This window comes from Anabrus simplex, chromosome 2 (genome assembly GCF_040414725.1).
Source record: "Anabrus simplex isolate iqAnaSimp1 chromosome 2, ASM4041472v1, whole genome shotgun sequence".
Classification (NCBI taxonomy): domain Eukaryota; kingdom Metazoa; phylum Arthropoda; class Insecta; order Orthoptera; family Tettigoniidae; genus Anabrus; species Anabrus simplex.
In genome coordinates this window covers 713,069,779-713,097,188 of record NC_090266.1, presented here as the reverse complement: position 1 = coordinate 713,097,188, position 27,410 = coordinate 713,069,779, and the positions used below count along the sequence as shown (strand labels likewise).

Sequence of the window (27,410 nt, the reverse complement as noted above, 5' to 3'; positions counted from 1 at the left end):
CGGATGCATTTTGCAGCTGCCCCTAACTTGGGGTCAGACGCTACTTGATGGGTTCCAGTGCCCTTACCTATACTGGGGGAACCACCTCCCCGCCTAAGGAAACTCATCCGCCCGAAGCCGTTGGTCACCTTAGGGGAACGGGTTTTTTAACCACCACTCAACACTCGGCATTGAGACGCTGGCTGTGTGCTCATTACCACAACGGGGTGTATAAAGTGGTAATTGATCAGTTTAGTGCACTTCATGGTTTCTAAATTCAGTGTTGGACAGTGCATTTTTGTGTGGTGCAGATTTTTAAATGCAATTTGCACCAAACATTTCAAGATTCATGAAGGTGAATTGCAGAGAGTGAAACCGGAATATGATCACATACTACAACACTTGTCTCCAGATTAAGGGAGAGCATTTTCAACATTTACTGTAATGGGGTATGTTTATTGTTTTTCTTGATGGGTTTTCATGGCTGTACAGGAATGGTGCGATGGCTATTGCACTCCTGTTTACCGTCATGTGCCATACAGGGAGGATGAAAAATCCTTGCTCGTCGCCATAAGACCTACCTGTATCGGTGTGAAGTAAAGCCGCTACCGAAAAAAAAAAAAAAACTTGCAGGACTTGCCCTGTAGAATGTATTCAGCTGTTGCACTCTTTTGCTAATCTCTACATCCAGCCTTGCATTTTACATTAGTTTGCTTCCTAGGTATTTGAAGGTGTCCACAATTTTAAGGGTCTGACCTCCAATATTTAAGATTCCTATTATTACTGTCACCTTTTGTTATCACCAGACTCTTGGTCTTATCCAAAATGAATTTCATACTGCATGTCGCAACTTTATTATTCAGTATGTCCAGTTGTTCTTGTACTTCCTTAGTGTCTGTTCCTCACATCACAATATCATCAGCAAATAGCATTACCTTCACCTTTCTCTCACCAAATGTTTCCTTTGATTCCATCATAATTTCATCCATTACTATTATAAATAATAGTGGCAATGGCATGCTTAACTGTCTTAGCTCAGTAACATTCCTAAACCATTCTGTCCTCCCAACTTGGGCCCGACACAGTTAAAACATGTCCCCTACATTGTACGTAGAATTTCCGTAGTTTATTTGCCAGCTCCCTTTCTTAGCATTGTTTCCCATACCTTTTCCTTGGTTACACTATCATATGCCTTTACCATACCGGTATTGAGAAATAACATTACATCTTTGCCATACTCTCAATGTCTTCCCATCACCTACCTTGGAGTCTGCCACTGATCTGCCATTTCTGAAGCTTCCTGTCAAACTCCTGTCTTTCAATCATGGTATCTCTTACCTTGGTCTATATGAACACAAAGTGACCAGGTTTCATTATGCTTGATCTTAATCAACCATTTGCATGTACTCACAGTCGAAGTAATCACCAATGAATACTTTGTGGTTCTCTGGTCCTCCCCTGCAAACCATGCAATCTTGCTGCGGTGGGGAGGCTTGCGCGTCCCAATGAAACAGATAGCCGAGCCGCAGGTGCAACCATATCGGATGTGTATCTGTCAAGAGACCAGACTAATGAATGGTTCATCGAAAAGGGGGTAGCAGCCTTTCGGAAGTTACAAGGGCGGCAGTCTAGATGATCAACTGATGTGGCCTTGTAATAATACTCAACATGGCTTAGCTGTATTGATACTGCTGCAAGGCTGAAAGCAACGGGAAACTACAGACGTAACTAACTCCCGAGGACATACAGCTCTCTCCGTATGAATGATGTACTGATGATGGCTTCCGCCCGAGTGAAATATTCCGGAGATAAAATAGTCCCCAATTCGGATCTCCGGGTGGGGACTATACGAGAGTATCATCAGGAAGATGGATTCTAACATTTTGCAAGTCAGAGCGTGGAATGTTAGAAGCTGGAATCGTTGTGATAGGTTAGAGAATCTGAAAAGGGAGATAGATAGACTAAAGTTAAAAGTAGTTGGTATAAGTGAAGTACGTTGGCAGGAAGAGCAGGATTTTTGTCAGGCAACTACAGAATTATCAATACAAAATCAAACAGGGGAAATGCAGGAGTTCGCTTAATAATGAATAAGAAAATAAGGCTGCAGGTAAGCTACTAAGACCAGCATAGTGAAAGGATTATTGTTGTCAAGATAGACACCAAAACAATGCCCACTACAATAGTGCAGGTCTATATGCCTACTAGTTCAGCGGATGATGAGGAAATCGAAAGAATATATGAAGAGAAAGAAGATTTAATACAATATGTAAAAGGTGACGAGAATGTAATTGTGATGGGAGACTGCAATTCAGTTGTAGGCCAAGGAAGAGAAGGTAATACAGTAGGAGAATTCGGATTGAGACAAAGGAACGAAAGAAGAAGTAGGCTGGTTGAATTCTGCACTGATCATAATTTAGTCCTAGCCAATACTTTGTTCAAACATCACACATGATGGATGTACACGTGGACGAGACCTGGAGACACTGGAAGGTATCAAATAGACATCATTATGATTAGGCAGAGATTCAGAAACCAGGTGTTGGATTGCAAAACTTTCCCAGGAGCAGATGTGGACTCTGACCACAACTTGTTGGTCATGAAATGCCACCTGAAGGTGAAAAAATTGAAGAAAGGAAGGAATGCAAGGAGATGGGATCTAGACAAGTTGAAAGAAAATTGTGTGAGGGATTGTTTCAAAGAACGTGTTGCACAAGGACGAAATGAACAGGCTGAAGGAAACAATAGAGGAAGAGTGGATAGTCATGAAAAATTAAGTCAGTAGGGCTGCTGAAGAAATGTTAGGAAGGAAGAAAAGAACAGCTAAGAATCAGTGGGTAACTCAGGAGATACTAGACCTGATTGATGAATGATGAAAATACAATAATTTTAGAAATGAAGAGGGCAGAAAAGAATACATGCGATTAAAGAATGAAGTGGATAGAAAGTGCAAGGTAGCTAAGGAAGAATGGCTGAAGGAGAAGTGCAAGGATGTCGAAGGTTGTATGGTCCTAGGAAAGGTAGATGCTGCATACAGGAAAATCAAGAAAACCATTGGAGAAAGGAAACCTAGGTGTTTGAATATTAAGAGCTCAGATGGAAAGCCACTTCTAGGAAAAGAAGACAAAGCAGAAAGATTGCAGGAACATGTCCAACAGTTGTATCAAGGTAAAGATGTAGATGATTTGGTTCTGGAACAAGAAGAGGCTGTTGATGCTGATGAAATGGGAGACCCAATTTTAAGGTCAGAGTTTGACAGAGCTGTGAGAGACCTAAGTAGGAACAAGGCACCTGGAATTGATGACATTCCCTCTGAATTACTGACTGCCTTAGGAGAAACCAGCATGATAAGGATATTCCATTTAGTGTGTAAGATGTATGAGACAGGAGAAGTGCCATCCGATTTTCGGCAGAATGTTGTCATACCTATTCCCAAGAATGCCAGTGCTGACAAGCGTGAAAATTACCGCACCGTTAATTTAGTATCTCATGCCTGCAAAATTTTAACAACTTTTATTTACGGAAGAATGGCAAGACAAGTTGAAAATGAGTTGGGAGAAGATCAATTTGGCTTCAGAAGAAATGTAGGAACACGTGAAGCAATCCTGACCTTACGTCTGATCTTACAGGGTCGAATTAAGAAGGGAAAGCCCACATACGTGGTGTTCATAGATCTAGAAAAGGCATTTGATAATGTTGATTCGACCAAGTTATGTGAGATTCTGAAGGTGATCGGGGACCAAGTTATTTGAGATTCTGAAGGTGATCGGGATCAGGTACCGAGAAAGAAGAATTATCTACAATCTATATAAAAATCAGTCTGCAGTTGTAAGAATCTAGAGCTATGAAAAAGAAGCAGCAATCCTGAAAGGGGTGAGGCAAGGCTGCAGTTTGTTCCCCCTCCTTTTCAATGTTTACATAGAACAGGCAAATCAAAGAAGAATTCGGAATGGGTCACAATCCAAGGAGAGGAAATCTAAACCCTGAGATTTGCTGATGATATTGTTATTTTATCTGAGACTGCAGAAGTTCTGGAGAAGCTTCTGAATGGTATGGACGAAGTCTTGGGTGAAGAGTACAAGATGAAAATAATTATTTTTTTTTTGCTAGGGGCTTTACATCGCACCGACACAGATAGGTCTTATGGCGACGATGGGATAGGAAAGGCCTAGGAGTTGGAAGGAAGCGGCCGTGGCCTTAAGGTACAGCCCCAGCATTTGCCTGGTGTGAAAATGGGAAACCACGGAAAACCATCTTCAGGGCTGCAAAAATAAATAAGTCCAAAACAAAAGTAATGGAGTGCAGTCGTACAAAGTCAGGTGATGCAGGAAATATTAGCTAGGAAATGAAGTCTTAAAGGAAGTGGATGAATGTTATTACTTGGGTAGTAAAATAACTAACAACGGCAGAAGTACGGAAGACATAAAATGCAAGCTAGCACAAGCAAGGAAGACTGTTCTTAAGAAAAGAAATTTGCTCACTTCAAACACTGATATAGGAATCAGAAAAATGTTTTTGAAGACTTTCGTTTGGAGCGTGGCATTGTATGGAATTGAAACATGGATGACAACTCGCTCAAAAAGAAAGAGAATAGAAGCTTTTGAAATGTGGTATTACAGAAAAATGCTGAAGGTGAGATGGATAGATCAAAAAACGAATGAAGAGATAGTGAATCGAATTGGTGAGAGGAGATCACTGTGGCTAAATTTGAAGAGAAGAGGAGATAGAATGATAGGACACATCTTAAGACACCCACAGCTTATGCAGTTTGTTTTTGAGGGAAGTGTAGGGAGTAACAATGGTAGGTATGAATATGACAAGCAGATTAAAGCAGAAGTAGGATACAGCAGTTATGTAGAAATGAAAAGGTTGGCACAGGATAGGGTGGCATGCAAGCTGCATCAAACCAGACTATGGACTGATGACTCAAACAACAACAACAACCACCTCTGTTGAAGGCTATAATTACACAAACAGAACATAAATGAACTAGCTAGCAAAAATTCCCCACAGTGAGCCAGTATCCGCACAGTTTGGGTCACATAGCTATTCAGCTTGCATTTGGAAGATAGTCTGTTCGAAGCCCACTGTCGGCAGCCGTGAAGATGGTTTTCCATGGTTTCCCAGTTTCACACCAGGCAAATGCTAGGGCTGAACCTTAATTAAGGCCATGGTTGCTTCCTTCCCATTCCTATCCCATTGTTGCCATAAGACCTATCTGTGTTGGTGTCACGTAAAGTAAATTGTTAAATAAAAAAAAAAAAAAAAAACAGTCAAAAAAGTCAAGCAACATGGCTGAGGATGTATTTTCACAAGGCAGCAGTTGTCTTAGCAGACCAAGGCCCTTAATGGGCTGTTGTCCATAGGTTATTTTTGTTTGTTTTGTTGTTTAGGTAGCAAAAATGACCTTAAAAATATTCCCACAAAACGGGCAAGAATACGATAAGCTTTCAAATAGATTAATACAACACGTACAAATGACGATGGTACTATAATATGTAACTACCTCAATATTGCTGATATCCTCTTCATCAATATCTTCTACAAGCTGATTGTCATCTGTCCTATGCAAAGACAAGCAACCATCAGAATGTTTGGCATGTGGTGGAGAGGAGCTAGGAGAATTCAATCGAGACCGTGAACGAGGCCAGTAGTAATGGTATAGTTTGTAGCAAACCAAGCTACCCACCCCAAGAAGTAAAATAACTCCACTTGTCTTGACTGAAACAAACATGCAATGAGCATAATAAGTAAATAAAGTTATAAACTTTCCAAATGGATCATATCATGAAGTTCAGATATTAGCGAGGAGTAAGAAAGTAAAATCCAAATAACTTATAACGTATGGTAAAAATGAGAGAGCAAAGCAGGAGAGAAATATGGTACACAAGTAGGATGATCAGTACCAAGTCTAACACATTTAAATGGAACTCATACCATAAAGAGCTTTGGGGAATTAAGCCACAGGAAAGAAGCCTGTGACCCATTCTTCACAAGCTATTTCTGAAGGCAAAATTAAAGTTTTTTAATTATATGTTATACTTGGACAAACCACTCACATCTGTTTTAACTTACTAACCCAACACTACAGAATACATCCCTTCTATGGATGGGTGACTGGTACTTAACATTCTTATTCTGGTGTTCAAAGGTTCGAATCTAAGTTTGGGAACTAACTACAGAGTGTCGTCTTTCAATGTTCTGTCTGAAAGCTTCTGTGAATAAACTGTCTCCCTCATTGCTCCCATTTTACCGTACATATAACTGAATGATTAATTTTTTTGTGTGTTTGTTTGTTTGTTTGTTTTTGTTTCTTAAGACCTGCTCTTTGTGCCTTTTTACCCTGAGGGCGCATGCCCTTGAAGCTTGCTCCTGGCAAGCTAGCCAGGGGTAGTTCAACAAAACTGAATTGCTGGAACAACTTCTAGCTGTAATACATCTTTCAGTACCATTATGAGCAGATGTTGCACTGGTTATTTGGTTATTCAATGATTTCAAGGTATGCGGAGTAAAATCAAAAGAGGTCTAGGGGCGGTTGCAAATACAGAATTGTAAAGGAAGAGAGTTCACTCGCAGATGCTTACAGACTATGTGCTGACAGGTATGCAAGTGTTAAGTGAAGATGTAAGTACTTTTCCTCAGGCAGTTTATCATCATACTAATGCAAAAGATATTGGCAGCATTTGCCTGGAGTGAAAATTGGAAAGTATGGAAAGCCATCTCACAGCTGCCGATTGTGGGATGCAAGTTCATAGATACTGTGTGACAAACTAGCTGGTGGTATTATCATCATCATCATCATTATTATTATTATTATTATTATTATTATTATTATTATTATTATACAGTATCTGCTTTTATCAAAAGCAAGGAACCAGGCGAGTTAGCCGTGCCGTTAGGAGCGCGCAGCTCTGAGCTTGCACCCGGGAGATAGTGGGTTCAAATCCCACTGTCAGCAGCCCTGAAGATTGTTTTCCATGGTTTCCCATTTTCACACCAGGCAAATGCTGGGGCTGTACCTTAATTAAGGCCACGACCGTTTCCTTCCCATTCCTACGCCTTCCCTATCCCACCGTCGCCATAAGACCTATCTGTGTCGGTGCTACGTAAAGCAAATAGCTAGCAAAAGCAAGGAACCAAGTTCAAGGACACAACGGACAGCATGAGCATGTAGTGGCTAAAAAGAACGGAAAAGTTACCTGGCAAGCATAGAGGCTTGCAAATATTTCACAAATATCTTGAATAACCATTTCACATCTTTCAATTCTCACAATATTTTTGAAAGTATGCACTATAGTAGGCCTACACAGTAGCAGTTTCTGGCCTGGTTGTACATCTGCACAACTCTAATTAATTAGACATTTCAAGTTTTTCTTTCTGAACAGTGACACATTCATTCAGAGCACTCTGCACCAACGTCTATATATCTTGGTTTCTGTTCAGTCCAGTTCAGTGTGGGTGGCATGTATTTACTTTGCAACCAAATAGCGGATTGCATTCTCCACATATTTCTCATGTGCATGCATCTCACTAGCTTCTGCAGTGCTGGAGACATAAAGCTTTATCTGGAGAAACTGGTTCACAGTTGATTGGAAATCGTTGTGGGTAGCAGTCAGGAGTATGTAGTGTTATTGGTATTTTAATTCAACTGTGACTCAAGTAGTGAGTTTCCACAATTAATTTAGTGTCCAATTTGCTAATAAAACCCTTCTGCTTGCATGCAGCAGAAGAGGAGTTAGAAACTGAAAATTTAGGATGTTCCATACCAGTATAGAGAAGGCTGTACAAAGTAAAAATAATCTGTTTAAATGTCCAATGGAGTAAAAACCATATATAGGCCAACGAAGAAAATCCAGGAACTACTGAAGTCTGCCAAAGATAAGTGCCATCCTCTCTCCGCAGTAGGTGCCTACAAGATCCCGTTCAGCTGCAGCCAGGTGTACATAGTCGCTACAAAACGCAGCATCGCTACACGTCTGAAGGAGCACAACAGACATAGTCAGCTGGGACAAGTAGACAGATCATCAGTCGCTGAACACTCGCTGCTAGCAGGCCACGACATACAGTTCGACACCAAAGTACTGTAAACTACTGTGGCTTATCATGCCCGGCTACAGAGGGAAGCCATTGAAATTCTGAAGCACACCAACAGCTTCAACCGTAAGGAGAAATCTGAATGGGTAAACAAAACCTGGTTTCCAGTCCTGAAAGCCTTAAATCTGGAAGGATGTGATGGCCGAGGCAAAACAGAAAAAGCAACAGGCGATCAGTTGCCTGTCTCCGCCAAGGCTGGTCGATGTACACGGGCTCCTTAATGCTTCAACCATTGGCCAAGAACAGCCAATCAGCGACCGCCCCCATCAGTACGGCGGACTAATAGGCGAGCAGCGTACCGTAGCCTGCACTACATAATGAGGTGGAATTTTTTTTTGCTATTTGTTTTACGTCGCACCGACACAGATAGGTCTTATGGCGACAATGGGACAGGAAAGGCCTAGGAATGGGAAGGAAGCGGCCATGGCCTTAATTAAGGTACAGCCCCAGCATTTCCCTGGTGTGAAAATGGGAAATCACGGAAAACCATTTTCAGGGCTGCTGACAGTGGGGTTCGAACCCACTATCTACCAGATGCGAGCTCACAGCTGCGTGCTCCTAACCGCACGGCCAACTTGCCCGGTTGAGGTGGAATTACAACACCACTTCATTCCACTGAGAGCTTCGCTGCTATAGAAGTCAGTCGGAACCCTTGACAATTTACATTGAATCAATAACAGTAAATATCCACCATTTTGATACTTAACAGCTTCAACCCTAAGGAGGAATCTGAATGGGTAAACAAAGCCTGGTTTCCAGTCCTGAAAGCCCTAAATCTGGTAAGACAATATGGCTGAGGCATAAGAGAAAAAGCAACAGGCGATCGTTGCCTGTCTCCGCCAAGGCTGGTCGATGTACATCAATAAAAAATAATAAAAAAAGAAACCCTTGACAATGTCGAACGCAGTCGTCGGTGAAACGTCGGAACAATCACTTGCTCCTGGACGATGGCCTACAAGCCCGGAAAACACAGACATGATTCTCAGCGCCGGCCGTGAGAGCCTCAATTGCAATAGTTTAAGTGTAAGTTCAATTTATATGTTTATCATAAACATAATTGGATTTGTGGCTGTTAAAAGAACAGAAGACACAGTTAGTACTGGAAATGCCGGCAAAGGGAGGATTCACCTTAGTAGGAAGGATTCATGTTAATGAATAGGAAAGGGGATAAGATGTACTTTGCTTACAATGGTTCTAGTACAAATAATCTGATTGTTTATTTATAAAGGAGCTGGGATCACCGTACAGAAGCAGGAAGGCCTCTGGACCACAGGTGTAGCACCAATCAGGAAACACATTCCAGTAGCAACTGACATCGTAATAACCCAACTAACATTCAGCTCAACAGCAAAACTCCAGAAAAATTTAACATTCACAAACAACAAGGCGAGGATGGCGGGCATGAACAGGGATTTACATGAATAAAGAACACAGAAGAGAGTAAAAAATACTTGTGGAGTTGAAGAAATCACACCATATAAAAGAGGAGGCAAGAAAACCAGCGGAGTCTGCAAAAACTGGTCCGTTCCTGGTACTCGGAAAGAAAATAATTCTACAACTGAAGGGAATCCCAGTGGATGGATGGGAGAATATTTCAGAACTATTCCAAACTAGGAGGACAAGAAATGCATTTTAGAACAGAGGGCAAGGAATTAGCAGAAGCATATGAAATTAGTTTTTTTTTTTTTTTTTACAATCTGCTTTACATCACAATGACATAGATAGGTCTTATGGCAATGATGGGATAGGAAAGGGCAAGGAGTGGGAAGGAATTGGCTGTGGCCTTAATTAAGGTTCAGTCCCAACATTTGCCTGGTGGAAAATGGGAAACCATGGAAATCATCTTCAGGGCTGCCGACAGTGGGGTTCGAACCTACTATCTCCCGGATGCAAGCTCACGGCTGCTCGCCCCTAACTGCATGGTCAACTCGCTCGGGAAATGAATTATAAAAATGGATGAGCAGAAGAGAGTACTCAAATGACACCCACAGAAATCTTGCAGGTGATAAAGTATCCAAAGAACAAATAAGCCTCAGATATGGACCAAATCTAAGCAGAACACCTGAAACAATCAGAAGAAACACTGCTGCCTATATGAATGAAGCTATTCAACGAATGCTTGAGGTCGGAAAAAATATTGGATAGCTGGAGGATATTGACAATTAAGATTTTATATAATGGGGAGTGGGATACGGGCGACCCAAACTCATGTAAGGGTCACACTGGAGAGTAACATCTTTCAAGATCTACATAAGAATACTAGCATATGAACTGAAGAAAATAACAACCACACCTGAATGCCAGTTTTGGCTTTGTTTGCAGAAGAAGCACAATACAGACAGTCAGGCACTCATTGGAAGAAGTAAAGGAAGCCCTGAGGCGACCGAAGCGGAAATACTACGCAGTGTTCATTGATTACAGGTAGGCTTTCCGTCTGTTTAGTTGAGAAATCCTGACAATGAAGATAAGAGATATGATGTCTGGCTCCATGGCTAAATGGTTAGCGTGCTGGCCTTTGGTCACAGGGGTCCCGGGTTCGATTCCCGGCAGGGTCAGGAATATTAGCCATCATTAGTTCATTTCCCTGGCACGGGGGCTAGGTGTATGTGTTGTCATCTTTATCATTTCATCCTCACCACGACGCGCATGTCGCCTACAGGCGTACAATCAAAAGACCTGCACCTGGCGAGCCGAACCCGTCCTGGGATCTCCTGGCACTAAAAGCCATACACCATTTCATTTCAGAGATATGATCAGGAAAACACATCCATTAGCCAGGTCATTAGAAAACATCTTGGCAGTCAACTTTATGCAAAGTGATGATAGCAATGACATATCAGATGCCTTCAAACAAACTATTGGGGTCTTATGAGAGTGATCCTATGAACCCTTTGTTGTTCAGTAGACTCACAGCAGAGATCACAGATATTCCGAAATGTACGATGGAAAGAAAACATCTCCTTTATGCAGACACCATGGTACTGGGTTCATCAAACAGAGAAGATCTACAAGCAGCTTTACTAGAACTAGACAAATGGGTGGGAAAAAACCATCTAGCAATTAATTTGGAGAAGGCTGTCCAAATGACTTTTAGAAAAGGAGGGAAAAGGCAAGGGATATTCTCAATCTGAATGGTGAACCCTTAACAACTGTCAGTAATTTCAAATATATAAGGGTCACCCTCCAAACTACAACCAAGTCTTTTAGATTTCAAATTCAATAAAAAGCAGCAGCAGCCAGAAGAGCAATTTTCTCCTTAAAGAATCTGTCAGCTCTATCTCTAACAACAGCAATGATGCTTTTGGACTTCACTATCTCCCCTATAGTAACTTACAGACTGGAGCTGATTTGGGGAAAGCTACAACTCAGGGATTTTGAGAAAATCAATAGTGTCAAACTCCGCTTTCTTAAATATTCTCTGAGAGTTGCGGAAACAACACCATGAAGGATGATTTATGATCGTGCTAAGGAGTCCTTCTACACTGAAGACCTCAGAATATGATTGTTCCTGTCATCTACAGAGCAGTACACTAAGCACCTGGGAGAGATGGGAATCTAAAAGGAGAAAGACAGAACTAGACTTCTACGATACTAGTCCCATGACTGAAAGAAACTAGACAAAGAAAAATTGAGAACAAAGACACGTAGTGATACTATTCACCAGACCTGGCTTTCACAACAAGATATTTATGGACAAATTTTATTACAGTCCCAGCAACAGTTGTGTGTGCGAGTTGTGCAACCAAAGATATGACCAATACCACCGAGCAGTGTGCCACAAAAACGTAGCGACATTAACTTTAAGGATACCTCTGCGAGTGAAGTGGCAAGATCATATACCAAACTCCAAGGCTCTGTGAAAATCCAACATGTATGGATGGCATAGGATCCCTGTTGATCAAAGGCCAACTAAGGTGGCTTGAACATTTGGTCTGCATGAATGATATCAGAGTAAACAAAACTGGCCTTCTTCTCAGCACTTCAGAGTGGTAAATGTAAGGTTGGTGGTCAGTACCTGCGTTACAAACATGTCCTGAAGCAACACCTGACATCATGCAGCATATCACTTAGCAATTGGGAGAGCTACGCACATCTGAGGCCGTAGTGGTGTGAGGAGTTCGAGGTGGGTGTCCAAACCTATGAACAGATGCTTCTTCAACATCTCAAAAGGACTAGGCCAAAGTCATTGTATACGTACTCCTATAATGCCAGTGAATAACTGTACTATGCACAGTGCAAAACGGGATTAGTTAGTGACATCCATGTACACTCACGAAAATAACAATACCAGGAAGTCACCATCGGGAGATATGTTGAACTAACTATAACATCCCCCCATTCGGGTGATCATGTGTTCTTCTTAATAATTGTAGTGCTTTACATGCTTGTTGTTTGGCAGGGAGGATAAATGGACCAAAATAGGAATGACAGATTTGATCACCTAGCAGATGGGATAAAAAAGCATGAAACCTTCAAGGCACAGATTAAAAATGCTTTAAGCCTATCATTGTTTGGAGAATTGAACATTCCTAAACAATTAGCCAGTGAATAAAGAAAATAAGTGTATATGCATAATGAAAAGGTTTAAAACAACTGCTCCTGCAGACAGTTGCTTTATTCATGATTTTGTTGTAAAGAGACTTCCTTGATCTTCTGTTCAGAATTTAACATTTACACTTAAACATTTAAAATGAACTGCAACCACCCATAAATTATACCACAAACCACCGCTGAAGGTACATCAACAAAGTGATTAGATTTCTCTTATTTGCCTCTCCCTACCAAGTATGAGACCAATCTAAGCCCATTGACCAACTTGGGTCCACACAGGTCTCTAATTCTGGAGTAGTTTTCAATAAGATCACATTTAACTCTCTTGGTGCCAGGCGGTAGTGCGAGCTCCCCCCTTTAAATTGCCAGAGCCGATCTGGTCGGCCGTTAACAATCCAGTCGGAAGTTGCCAGAGCCGATTACATCGGCCGGCTTAAAATTCTGTGATATACGTAATTTTGAGGCAACCTATAGTGGAGTGCATACTTTTGTTACAACCTGTAGTAAAGGGGCTACACGTTATTGTGTGCCTGGCCTTGCTTTGGCAGTTCTAAGAGGGTGTTATACCTTTCACAAGAGTCGTTTCCTGTGTTTACAAATACCGTTAACCGGTCAGTAAGGGATTGCTCCTTGCAGTGAGTGGATGTGCGACAGGAAAATGGCATGTTATTCACATGATAATTTTTCAGCAGCTATTGATGACAATAGATTAATGCAGTATTTAGAACAGTGCGAAGTTAACGCTGATGATTTAACGGATAGCGATAGGGAATTTAGTTCAGAGAGTAGCGATGAAATTATACCAGACACGTCCGCGGGATCACTACAGCTAAAGAAGAGACGTTTAACTGTGTCTAACAGCACTAAAGCTACTCTGAATATGGTGGTAGATGAAACTAGTGATAACGAATATGATGATGATGATGATGATGTCTCTGGAGAACATTTTGTGGAAATTTGTCCCAATGAACCCGACAACATTCCTCAACCTCATGTCTCCTTCAAGGAAGTTCTTGGACCTAAACATGCCCTACTGTCTCATTTTCCGCCCATATCACACTTCAATTTACTTTTCACTTACTCTCTGCTAAACCTTATAGTCACATATAGCCCTCTATCATTACCTAAATGCCGGTCTCCGCAGGCTAAGTGTAGCGTGCCTGCCTTTCACCCAGAGGTCATGGGTTCGATTCCCGCCCAGGTCAAGAATTTTCGCCTGGTCCTGAAGGCTGGTTCGAGGTTCACTCAATCTAAGTGACCCTAAGTGATTGCAACTGAGGAGATATCTGAGGGTGAGAGGACCCCGGTCTGGAAAACCAAGAATAATTACTGAGAGGATCTGTCTCACTGACCACGATTCACCTCGTAAACTGCAGGTACCGAACTGAGCAGCGGTCGCTTAGTAGGTTAAAGTAAATCAGGGATTTAGTGCCATACATTTCTTAATTTTGTAAATTCTGTTGTATTGTAAAATTATTTTTCTAATATATACTACAACCGAAAACGAGAAACTATTTTTTCTGAAAACAAAAACTATAATATCAACTATTATTTTTTTACTTATTTAATAATTCAGAATTATTTTAATACTGTCTTGTCCGCACATAGAAAATTTGTTGTCGGTATTTGCCAAAGATTGATACATTCACGCGAATTTTATCGGTGAGTAAAATTGTCTTGTTTTTACTAGTGACATATGTTTGAATTTTTATTTTTTACGTTTTTATTTTTCTCGTTCAAATTAGTTATTTTATAGAATTGTATTTAGAAATACATTATACATAATTACATATATTCTTTTGTATTGTAAATTATTTTTTCAAAGTAGATATTGAGAGAGAAAGTGCGAAAATATTTTTCTCTTCCTAAAAATAAACGTTATCGATAACTATAAATCAACAATAAAAGGTCTTTGACTCTTTATATCTCTCCAAACCAGTTTCTTATTCTACGTAGTCGATATGTAGAAAATTTCATGCCGGTATTTGCTATACACCGGTAGATATACGCGAATTTTAAAATACATGTATTTCCACTGAAAACGGCCTGGCACTTTACAGTAGTAGACTGGAGGCGGAGCTCTGGCCTCTTCCAGCTGATGGGGAGAGGCCGACTAGATCGGCTCTTGGCTCCAAGAGGGTTAATAGCAGGCTGATTGTTTGGAGAACACCAAATGTACAATGTTCACTTTTGAATATTTCCTAAATGGAAAGTAGGATTTTCTGTTCTATGATCTCTCTCTATCCATGTCTCTTAAATTCTTTGCATTCAGTAAGACTTTGTTAGCCATCAGAGCTGAGACCAACTTAACTTTAACTGGTCACTTTACCCTCACTCTCCTCAGTCTATGCACATCAATGTCCATTTCACTGCAATTAATCTTCATTTGGTGATTGTAACATCCAACACCCTTTATCACTCTAAATCATTTAAATCTTCATTTTCAATCTGTGTTATACCGAAGATGAAAATGCTTCTTCTTCTTCTTCTTCTTCTTCTTCTTCTTCTTCTTCTTCTTCTTCTTCTTCTTCTTCTTCTTCTTCTTCTTCTTCTTCTTTTCTCTTGCCACTTGACATGTCTCAACTCTTCCTCCAGTCCATATACTTTAACCTTTAGTAAGTCTACTCCACCAGAATTCTCAACAGCCTTTTCTGTTATGATTCTCACCTCTTCCTTTACACACTCTTTATTCATCTCCATTTCATTGTACTGGTCACGGATTAGCTCTCTCGTTTGTTCAACGTGACAAGTCTCTCAGACTATTTGTCGCTTGCTGAACTCGTTTCACTAGCCTGTGCAATCGACCTATGGCCACCTGATACTGCTGAACAGCAATTCCCATCTTCCTCACAATACAACACAACCTCTCGCTTCACTAGCTTGTTTACAACTAGACATGGTACTTCAGAAAAACAATGGCCTAAAAGGTCAGTTGTTTGCTACCAACATTCTACAGGAAAAGTGAATTAACATTAAATTAAATGAAATTTACATCTTCTTCAAAGGGCGTGACAGACGAGTGAATCATCAGTTCACAACAAATCAACTGCTATTCGAGCCCTGGCTAATACTGATGAGATTACATGTCCCCATGGTTCAAAATTCATGTAAAACTGCAGATCCCATGGCCACGATTATGATATGATCAGTGACATAAAACTACAAGGTTGTCTTTTTTGCATCTTTTTAAAAGTCTAAAATACTGTCCAAATCATCAGTTGATGAAGGACATCTTTCTCAAGGAAAGCTTGACAACTGTCACAAAACCTTCTGGGGTGAACAAGCAAAGAGATCAAAGTAACTGGTATGAAGTGCAGCATTTTCCAATCACCTACAATCCTTAAAATAAGGCTTATGAAATTAGGGCACGCAACTGACATGCTTGCAGTCGTACACTGTACCTGTGAAATATGAGACATGTAAATGCTGGGATTATGTAAACATTGAATTTTAAAATGTAATCACTCAACATCACTGATATACACAGGGGAGGATAACTGTCAGGCATGCGCAGTACCTCGTAATAACATCATGGCCACCAGGTTCAATAGGTTTAGCATGTTTATGACTGCAACAATTAGAGTCGTACACCTTACTTTCTTAAGCCTTATTTCAGTGGTTGTGGGTGGTTGCAAGATGCCACACTTCATAAAAGTTATTTTGGTCTCTTGCTGTTTTGTAAACAGAAATTAACAAATATGAATCTCCTATATCCTCTCTTATTGCAGAGATGGGATCTTTGTATGCAAGTTACAAATATGTCTTCCAGAATGTTGACTCTGAAGGGACTGATTGATGACTACATTTTTCAAAAACAAAACTTGAAAATAATGGCTTCAATCAAAATGGACATTAGGCATTATAAAATTATTTTATTTAGACCTAAATATTAAAGAAATAAGTCACTACAAAAGCTCAAGCATTTCATTGGACATTTACATTTTCAGATTATCTAACCTACCACAACAATTCCAACTTCTAACATTCCATGCTCCAACGCGTAAAATGTTAGTATCCATCTTCCTGATGATCGCCCCCTCTCGTGTAGTTCCCACCCGCAGATCCAAATGGGGGACTATTTCACCTCCGGAATATTTTACCCGGGAGGAAGCCATCATCAGTACATCATTCATACAGCGAGGGCTGCATGTCCTCGGGAGTTAGTTATGGCTGTACTTTCCCGTTGCTTTCAGCCTTGCAGCAGTATCAACACAGCTGACCCCAGAAGGTTTCATGATGATTGTCTGTGGGAGGTGTGAGAGCTACCCCCTGTGAGTGACAAACACTGCTGGTATAACTTCTCCACAGAAATTGGAGGGGAAAAATGCTTACTACTTAACCCACCTGGTAGCCATGATTGTTACAGCATCAAATCTCCATGGTTTGACACTGTGGTTGGCCAGTTCAAATCTTGTTGGTGGAAAAAAATGTCACCATCAGAATGTTGGCTGGCAGGGTAGGAGAAGTGGTGGTATACAATTTCTAATCATTAGATTGCGTGCCAAAAGCCTGAATTCAATTTCAAACCTCTCCAGACTGTTCACATGGAGTGAAGGTATATGATGTTATTGATGGCAATTCATCCATTGGATGGGGACGTTAAACATTGAATAGACCCCTTGGAGTTATTTGACAGTAGGAGGCTACATGCTGACACCAGGTTTCACCCTCTCCCTAACTCATTAACATCATCCCACATCCAGACATGCTGGTCACCCATGGGAATCAAATAGAAAGACCTGCACCATGCGAGCTGAACATGTCCTCGGACACTAAAAGCCGTGCACTAAATAAATGCCGTGAACCAATCTATAGAACTTATGGGTACCGGTACTTGTGTGTACATGCGTTGGAATGCCAAATGTGCCCTATCCTTTTCTTTTAATCTGATACTGGATATTAAATGAATGTTACGATTCATTACATCTATCTTTCAAGTACCTTTCTTGCAAACAAATCACGACCTTTTTTTATTTTATAGAGCATTTCATTTCAAGAAACTATTTGAGGTAAAATGTCACTTTTTAAGACAAACTTTCTCTGCCTAAGTATTAGTAAATGGCTACATCTGTACTACATGAGACCTGCATTACGATGTTGCAGAAAGCTTGAGACTAAACATCATAGTAATCCAGAAAGATAATGCACCACATACATTCTTGACCAAAGCAGTATTTTAAATTCCCACCTATTGAAAACTGTATCTATCAGCCTACTGCACAACCCTTCACATAAATTCAATTTTAGCTTGCTCACAATTTTTACAATCTTGACTGCTGGTAAGTACTTGGAGAAGTACTTGTCCAGCTGAGTCCGTCCACTATAGTAACAGAGTAGACCGTACAGCCAGCGACTCAATGCTGAGTGTTAGGCAACAAGAAATAACCTGACACCCTACAGGGATCAACAAGCCCTTGTAAGAAGCTGATGAATTCTCGGTAGAGGAAATGCCACTGGAACTCACCACGGTAAAAGGCAGCAGCACCCATCATAATTGGCTGAAGATGATTAAGATTGGCAAGGCCCACGGCTAAATAGTAGCAGGCATGGATGGGATGTCTTTAATGGTTGTTATACTATGAAGTCAGGCAGGCAAGGAGAAACCACCTGATTAACTCATCCCCATGTGTGTACGTCATAAAAGGAAGAGATAATGGACTGATTTTGCTGAGTACTCTGGCTGGCAACTGGCACTGTTCTAAGTTCAGGTTGGGCAGTGAGAAATAAGCTACTGGGCGGGTTGGTATAGGAGACAAGGCACAACATGCCAAATATGCAGCTGGAAGGACAGAGAAATTAAAAGCCTAAAATAATTTTTTTTAAGTGAGGAGCTAGGAATACAAGAGGCCTCCAGCAAACAGGAAAACTCCACATCCTGGAGTGAGAACTGATGACGGAGAACACACACACACCTGAGGCACAGCTGAGACATACTGGAAATTTCACAGACACTTCATCACTCAGAACCACATGGTATACATCTCAGGAGGACAGAATACAGGCAGGAACGGACTGGCAGTCTTATTGAAAAACAGACTGGCAAAGTACATTCTGGTATGTCAGAATAGTATTGTGAAAGTCCGGAAAATGTACTCCAATGTTTGAGAAACGTAAAATTCATCCTCTGATACGAGTGAAAAGAGAGGAGTTGGAGCGAGGTACGTAGAAACTACAGGTATTCAAGTTCACAAAGGGAGCCATACCAGAAAATTTTCATGCGATGCAGATCTACATACATACTGTCGATGCACCAGATGATGAGGCAGAACAGATGGATGGCAGGATTGGAGAGGAGGTTGAGAAAATCCTGATGAAGGAACCTGTTCACATTCTAAGGGATTTCAGCGTGAAAGTAGGCTGCATCAGGAATGACCCTCATCTTGTATTTGTATTTGGTGAGAGAAATGAAAAAGGAGATAGTCTACTACAGTTTGCCATGGACAACAACCTGGTAAATGAAAAAACACATTGCTCCAACACCACCAACTTGGACTAGTCCCAGCAAAGTACACGTGAACCAGATAAACTTAGAGCTGGTGAGAGAGAAGTTGAGAACATTTGTCATGAATGCCAAGACCAAACCAGGGGTAGACTGTGGTTCAGGTCACAAACTTCTCATCCCTATCTGTGCACTCAAACCTACACCATCAGAGGATGAAGCAAATAGCAAAGATTTGCCTCTCGAACCCATCAGAACTCCAATTACACCTCCAAAGTGTGGTAACACCTCAAGAGACTCAAGACACAGAATCATAGAAACAAGCAAGAAGGAAGCAGCTAAGAAAAGTGAACCGATTCCATTCATGAAAAGAAAGCACTGGATGATTAACAATACAATGATGCTGGTTGAAGAAAGAATGCTCAGGTCTGAATGAGAAGCTCATGAAGACAGCAAGGCCAGGCTGAGTGAGCTGAACAGAAGAATTAAGGTAGGGTCCGAGAGTGACAAGAATGTCCATCTCAGAAACATATGTCGGGAGTTTGAAAACCCATGCTGACAACATAAATCCAGGAGCTCTTCAGAAAGGTGAAGTACTTGTCCAGGGAGTTCAAGGCGACAACCCAAGTCAGCTTTGATGCAAATGAGAAGAAAACCGATCCTGAGAGCATAGCTGAAGTGTGGAGGTATTATTGTAGGAAACTTAGTTAGGATGATCCAAAATAAGCCACAAGAATACAAAATGCCACAACTAAAGCAAGAGAGCCAGTAATCATGACATCAGAGTTGTGGAAAGTGCAATAAGACAATGTCAATGGAACAAGTTGCCTGGTGTGAATGGTATCATGGCTGAAACCCTCAAAGCAAAGGGAGAAGCTGAAGTAGACATTCTGTTAGATCTGTGCAGAAAGTTTGAAAGATGGAAAAGTGGGGTACCAGTTAATCTTCCTCCCCATCTACAAGAAGGGAGTACCAACTGATTGCAGCAACTACCATACTGGGGCCTTCATATCACTTAACTCTTCTACATTGTCAATGAGCGGCTCAAGAATTTCTGGTTACCACAGATCATAGAGGAGCAGCAAGGCTTCGTCCTAGGGAAGGGAAAAAGAAAACTAATCTTGAATGTACATCAAATTATCAAAAAGGCCAGGGAATTCAATGCTGCAACATTTCTGTGCTTTGTCCACTTCAAGAAAACCTTCGACACAGTGAGATAGGATCGACTCTGGGATATAATGCTGAACATGGGAACCCCAGAACATCTCATAAATTTAGTCCAGGCAATTTAAGATAGCAACAGGTCCTACATTCATGCAATGATACTTTGGACTGAGGCTGACATCAGACAAGGGTGCATCCTGTCACCTCTGCTCTATAATATCTAATTCCCTATCGGAATTGTAATCTCTATCATCTGATGGCCTAGCAAACATCAATTTTGTAAAAGTGACCAAGTCTCTCATAGTGCACTGGCACTGCCTGAGGCTTCAAGTAGCCTGTGCAGTGGTCTCCACTGCATGCACTAGCTATGTGTCTTGGTAGGTGTGCTTGTTACCAAGATCAAGTTAGCAGGAAAATTTATAATTTCCAATAATGGATCAATTATATATGAATTATAATATCAACTCAGAGCACATCATGAGGAAGGTGCTGGAAGAGGAAGTAGGCACTCGAGTAGGGGCAAAGATTATCAGCAACTTGAGCAACACTGAGCACCAGCTAGATGGACGTTATCATGGAGTGGCTTAGGAGTGTGAGTGTGAGCAAGGAGTGTGGGATAGAGACCCCACATTGGCAAGACAAAGGTCGTGATCCTGGACCGGACAAACAAGAAAGTTGCAGCATTTGAGACAAGTAGCAGGTTTTCAGGTGATTGGACAAATTTGTTTATCTTGGTGCCCTGATAACAAGAAACTGAAAAGTTACCCAAATGGTATGATGATTCTGAAGATAATTTAGCACAGCAGTTCGATTCAGTTAAACAAAGGTATGCGTGTCTATTCTTTGCAATCATGGATTAATTGTTTGGCTTCCCATTCTGACACATCATCTTACAAATTCCTGCTTGAAGTCAAGCAGATACTACTTGGAGTGATGCAAACAAAGACAAAATCTTACAATTCTATGAAGATGATATAGACTCTCATCATTTTTTGCTTCACAGAGGAATGTTTCATAAGTCGCTGCTGAATAAAGGAAGAATAATTGAAAACTTAGAAGACATTATCAATCACTTCAAAAAAGTATTTCATCTTAAGGATTTGCTCTCAGAACTGTGAAAGTTTTTCAAAATAGTGATGACATTTCCCAAGACAACTTCAACAGCTGAGAGGTCTTTTTCGGGCCTTAAAGTGTTTAAGGCGTATTTGCGTACAACTGAAGAACAGCAGAGATTGCATTCACTGAGCCTTCTGCATATACACAAAGAGCATACCTGCCAACTTTACAAAACCAAAACTCAGGAGATTTTGATTTGAAAATCAGGAAAAATCAGGAGAAATCAGGAGAAATCAGGAGATACAATCGGTCAAAATTGCTTATTCTACATGTCTTGCGCAATACAGTACTACGATATATTTACAACACTTATTGTCTCAAAGTCCGACTGTTACTACACGAGGTTACAAGGCTAAAAATTACACATCTCTATTCCCTCACAGGAAGTATGTGAGTGAGATGATCAGTCTCCGATAAGCCTACCGAAAATAGTATGAACTCATGCTCCACATGTGTGAATAAGTCATGCACTTAGATGCCATTACTTAGCAAATGCATAGATTAATATATTGCATCAAGCGCCCGCGTGATTATGCGAAGATCAAATAACTAGCTAATGTACCCTCCTTCGCTATGGAATTCTCAGAAAGACTGTCCTTATAATTTTCCCAACTGAAGGCAACATGTCATTACAATGATTCCGGTATGAATGTCGCAATTAAAAGCAATGCTTTCATAAGAAATATTCGATAAAATGAAAACAGCACATTTTCTCACTTTTAGCTAAAAGTACTACTGTGTCAATCTAACAGTTCAAAGTTTCAGAGCTACAACGACCAGGCCGCAGACATCCGTGAACACTCCTGTGTAATTATTCCGTTTAAGTGTGCACATCGCTCATTCAAATCACTACCTCAGAGTAGGGATCGAATAGGTGGAATACTATGATGATCCAGTGTGTTCCGTACCAGTAGTATCAGAAAATTTATGAACCACAGGAATACCATGCTAAAGAAAGAGATCCAACTCCCCACTCCCCAGCTTCTTCCCGCTAATATTCAGGCAGGCTGTTATACTCTAAATGCAGCAGTAATTCCATCTATCGTAGATAAATGGCAGCAGAATACACAAAGCACGTCACAACAACAATGGTCAATGTAATGTTATTGTTGATCAATTTTATGGGCTTTCTATATTGGAGACCTTCGCTTTAGTTTTCTTCCGAATCTGTGATATTACAGCATCTAATGTAAAGTGATTCGTCCTTTCTTTCATGACTCCCTCTTGTGTTATTATTCAAGCGATCGTTCCTTCACGACTTTTTTCTCATTCTTATAATCATCTTCAAAATTTAATCACCATCACCACCAATATTATTATAGTCGGAACGGTAAAATTGAATAAGCAAATTATCACAAAAATAATTTATTCTATTATCACCACCTATTCAATACAAGCCACGTGCTATGTGGATGAAATCTACATAATACTCTATACACTTCTCAGGGAAATGTTTTGCCTCTTGTTAAGGGCATCATCAGCCTATAGGTAACCTTAAGGTCAAATGTCTGAAACATTATCTATTCATACATGGATTAATGTGTAACATACTTTTCATTGTTCAGGCTGATGATGCCCTTAACAAGGGGCGAAACATGTCCCTGAGAAGTGTATATAGTATTATGTAAATTTCATCCACGTAGCATGTGGCTTGTATTGAATAGGTGGTGATATTAGAATAAATTATTTTTGTGATAATTTGCTTAAGTCAGTTTCAATACGAATCATTCATGAGAACTGTCTCTTGCAAAACTGAATAAGACATAAATAATCAGAAATTGCATTCTCTGTAACTTTTGTTATGTAGTACTTTTCAATACGACCACTAAGATAGGTAATTAAAAATTAAATTTTTGGCACCTTCCCCATAACTAATATTTCGAACAGAGTGAATAAAATTATTTATAGCATAGACTGTAGTTCCTTATTCCCTGACTTTACATAAAATTCTGTTCGCCATTTTCTCGTACCTCGGCGCTGATATGGACTTAGGAAAAAAAAAAAAAAAAAATCCAAATTCATGAATATGTCTTATCATAGCTGGTACAGTAAAAGTTTATCAGACATAAATGATAGGAAATTTAATAATATATAACTCTGGTTATGTAGTATTTATCGCTAGGGGCAATAATAACAAATATTTGAGAATTAAATTTTAGGCCTTCCCCTAAACTACCATTTCACTCAGCGTGAATACAATTATTTATGGCCTAGATTATAGCGACTTATTCCCCGACGTTATATACCGATTTTCATTAAATTATTTTCAGCCGTTTTCTCGTGATGAGCCTGCGTACGTACATACATATAGACAGACAGACAGAAATTACAGAAAATTAAAACGGGCATTTCCCCTTGTAACTATGGTCACGACCGGCACGGAAATATCATTCTTTTTAAATTCTGAGCAATGAACAGGCAAAACTGTTATTTTATTCATATTGAGATAAATTAAAATTAGTCAGAATTGTTTCCAAATGGCTCCTAAAATCTCTAGAAAAGTCACTAGTCGTTATCATTGAAATTATGTCACTAAATTACTAAGAAAGCGACTAGTCTCTAGAATCGACAAAAGAGGATAGAATCGACTCGACTGATGTGAACGAACACGAACATAGCACGCGAGAACGAGAGATTGACAATCGATATACGCGTCGCGATATACAGGTTTCAATAAACATCGCACATTCGCGCACATTTCTCGCATTAATAAACGTCGATATTTCGTTTGAAAGCGGCCAATGGGCGAAGGCCTTCCGGCCACTGGCGTAAAAAAGCTGAAATGGCGGGATTTGAAAACAAATGTTTGAAATTCACTAAAAAATAAGCTAAGATCGGGAGAAAAGAGAATAATCGGGAGGCGGGAAAAACTGTCGAAAATCGGGAGTCTCCCGCCTAAATCGGGAAAGTTGGCAGGTATGCTCAAGGTAAACACAGCCAATGCCTGCGCCCCATATTCCCTCAATCGTGTTTGCCCTGTTATAGTGTGTGGAGTGTAGCCTCGTGGTGAATGTGACAACATAATGGCACGACGCCATTTGCACCCCATTTTGAAGGGTAGAATACTTGGCCGCCTGGAAGCAGGCCAGACACAGATCGAAGTCGCCGTATCCTTCCATGTGCCATAAAGTGTCATTTCCAGGCTTTGGAGAAGATTTCGAGACACAGGAGATGTTAGTCGTAGGCCAGTACCAGGCTGACCAAGGGAAACCACCCCACAGCAGGACCGATATCTGGCCTTAACCGCCCAACGAAATCGGAGTGCACCTGCAAGACAATTGTAGGCGGAGCTTGCAGCCGTCTCAGAGGTTGACGTTTCCCGGCAAACTGAGTACCGGAGGCTCAGAACAGCAGGGATGTTTGCCCAATGTCCAGCGGTGCGTGTTCCGCCCACTCCAGCACAGAGACGGGCGTGTTTATTGTGGAGCCATCAACATCGAAACTGGACCATAAATGAATGAATGAATGAATGAATGAATGGAGGGGGCATGTGCTCGTCACATATGCATCCCGCTTCAGTTTGCAGAACGATTCCCGTCGCACATTAATCTGGAGAGAACCGGGTAGCCGATACAACCACAGGAACATCGTGGAACGGGACCAGTATGATGGTTGTGGCGTCATGATGTGGAGCGGCATCATGTGGAATGGCCGTACGGACCTGCACATCTTTATGGGTGGTCTGAGGAACACTGTTAACGCTCGGAGATACAAGGATGAGGTACTGAGACCACATGTTCGACTCTTCTGAGGTGCGGTTGGTCCACACTTCCTCTTAATGGACGATATGCCCGACCACACCCCACTGCTCTGGTGGATGAATTTCTGGCTGGGGAAGACATTCATCGCATGGACTGGCCAGCAAGGTCTGCGGATCTGAATCCTATAGAACATGCCTGGGATGCATTGGGAGGCGAATTGCATCCCATCAGCCTCCACCAAGGACCCTCCGAGACCTTCGCATTGCCCTTTTGGAGGAATGGGATCGCCTGCCACAAGAGCTCTTGGACCATCTGATAGAGAGCATGCCACGTCGCTACGAAGCATGTGTGGCCGTTAGGGGTGACCACACACCCTATTAATAGCATATTTTGTTGTGAAAAACATTGCCAATATTTATTAGTTGTCAAAGATGTACCTTAGCTATCAGAACCTTTCTGACACTGTTTTGAGTTTTCTGACATATGGTGTGTGATTCAGCTGCCGTTTGTTCAGCAATCCGTCTGATATTCCTATCAGGCAGTATGGCTTTGTTTCATGATTATGCTTAACTTTTGAACACTCGAGTACTATGTTATTGTTAACATGTATGTATGCAAATTAAAGACACGTTATCCATTGTGGAGCTTTAGAGCCTGCAAGGCGTGCAAAGTAAGCCGTCCCGGGGCTTAAGAGGACCGCAGACCTCCGAAGAAAAAGTAAATAAATGAATAAATAACTTTACCCAAATGCCACTCTGCATGGGAACGGTGACATCATGATGTGTTTTCAGAATGGGCCAAAAAAGGTTAGTTTTTACGGTGCGTATGTAGAGTAACTGTTGGATGTCGGGTGGTTATGTCTGCCTGCAAATTACTGTTATTGTGTTTGGTCTAACAGAACTCTCTCCTGTAGCATGAGTGACATGCTCTCTAAAAAATCTGTGCAAAGTCAGGTACTATTAAAGAAACAGTGAAAAATGGTACCACCATATAAAATTTTATATAGAATTATTCCTGTTGCTGTTTCTTCCAAAAAATCATATTTTTCGATACTGAAATTTATGAAGAACTACCCACAAAATATTATGACCCAAAACAGATTATCTGAACTCAGCCTCCTCAGAACTGAATGCATCATCCAAGAATATAATTGAAATCGTCAACGCCTTTGCAACCCAGATGTACACTGCATGGTTCAGTTTCTTTAGAATCTAGTGTGAGTACAGTTACGTTTAAAAAATGTAAAGACAAAAGACAAAAATATATATCTAATCTCAATGTATTTCAATCCCTACAAAATATGTAACTGATGTAACTTTCAAAATAAAATCTGTTAATAAGTTAATGCAATTGTAATCTTACAGTAAGTTCTTTGTATATATATCATTTGTTTACAGGTAATGCCACTATGTGCACTTTTCGTTGAAGTTCAATTACATGTAGTTTTTGAGCAAAATATTTTTCTGACTCATAAAGAGGTTATGAAGTGCATAGGATGCCTTCATCCCATTGTTTTTAGAATAATTCACAAACTGCATGTCTGGTTCAATTATGGCCAGAGAAAAAGTCCATTTATCTCTGGACCATAAAAAATGTCACATAAAGAGTTTTACTTCTACAGCAACAATATATTAAATGGATGTAGATTGCATTTAACTATCTGCTGTAGTTAAATGTAAATGTGTTACCGATAGGTTTTATACCATTTCTTTGATGGGGGCCCAAGTGTGTACCCTGCAAGGGGGCCCGTGTCGTATTTGTTATGCCTCTGGATGTTATGTACCAAACTATCTCCATAATGTAAGGTATCAAATAATATATTGCTACGTACAAGCCCTCTGTGCTTGGTCCCCCTTCAGTATTTCTTGGAAGGCATGACTAAATCCATCCGGGGGTTTACCTGTGTGCCTGCTGGATGGTGCAATGACAAAGTTCTGTCCCTAACCGAACACTGAAAGTTCTAGTGCTCCATCAACAGGATATAACAAGGAGGCTCGCTGCAAACAGTCAGTAATGGAAGTACTCGGAATGCGGCGGCAATAGTGCTGGCTGTCATCAGTGTCCCACCAGAGTTGGAGTGGAGTATTATGTGTGTACTGTCTTGGAGTACGGACCAGAGTACTGCATGTGTACCAACATGGAGTGAGTGAGTGAATGAGCGAGCGAGCGGTGCTGGATGGTAGTAGTGTTTGTTGATGTCAGTGTCCTGCCAGAGTAAGAGAATCATCCTGTATTGAGCAGAGCACTGTCTGTGTACTTCCTTGGAGTAATGTATGTGTGTACTACCATGGACCGCAGAATGCCTTGGAGTCAGTGTGTAGAACGTTTGGCATGAGTAAAATTGGAGCAGTGTTAACTGTCATTGTTGT

The 27,410-nt window shown here is 40.8% G+C and overlaps 1 protein-coding gene across 1 annotated transcript in view; it reads right to left on the bottom strand.

The window, feature by feature from the left end:
• The window catches only part of LOC136863059 (uncharacterized), a 303,511-nt gene that overhangs the window by 232,873 nt on the left and 43,228 nt on the right, over positions 1-27,410 (bottom strand). The window contains exon 2 of the mRNA XM_067139388.2: positions 5,483-5,697. Coding sequence (XP_066995489.2) covers positions 5,483-5,697 — 215 coding nt within the window. The remainder of the gene's footprint in view (positions 1-5,482; positions 5,698-27,410) is intronic.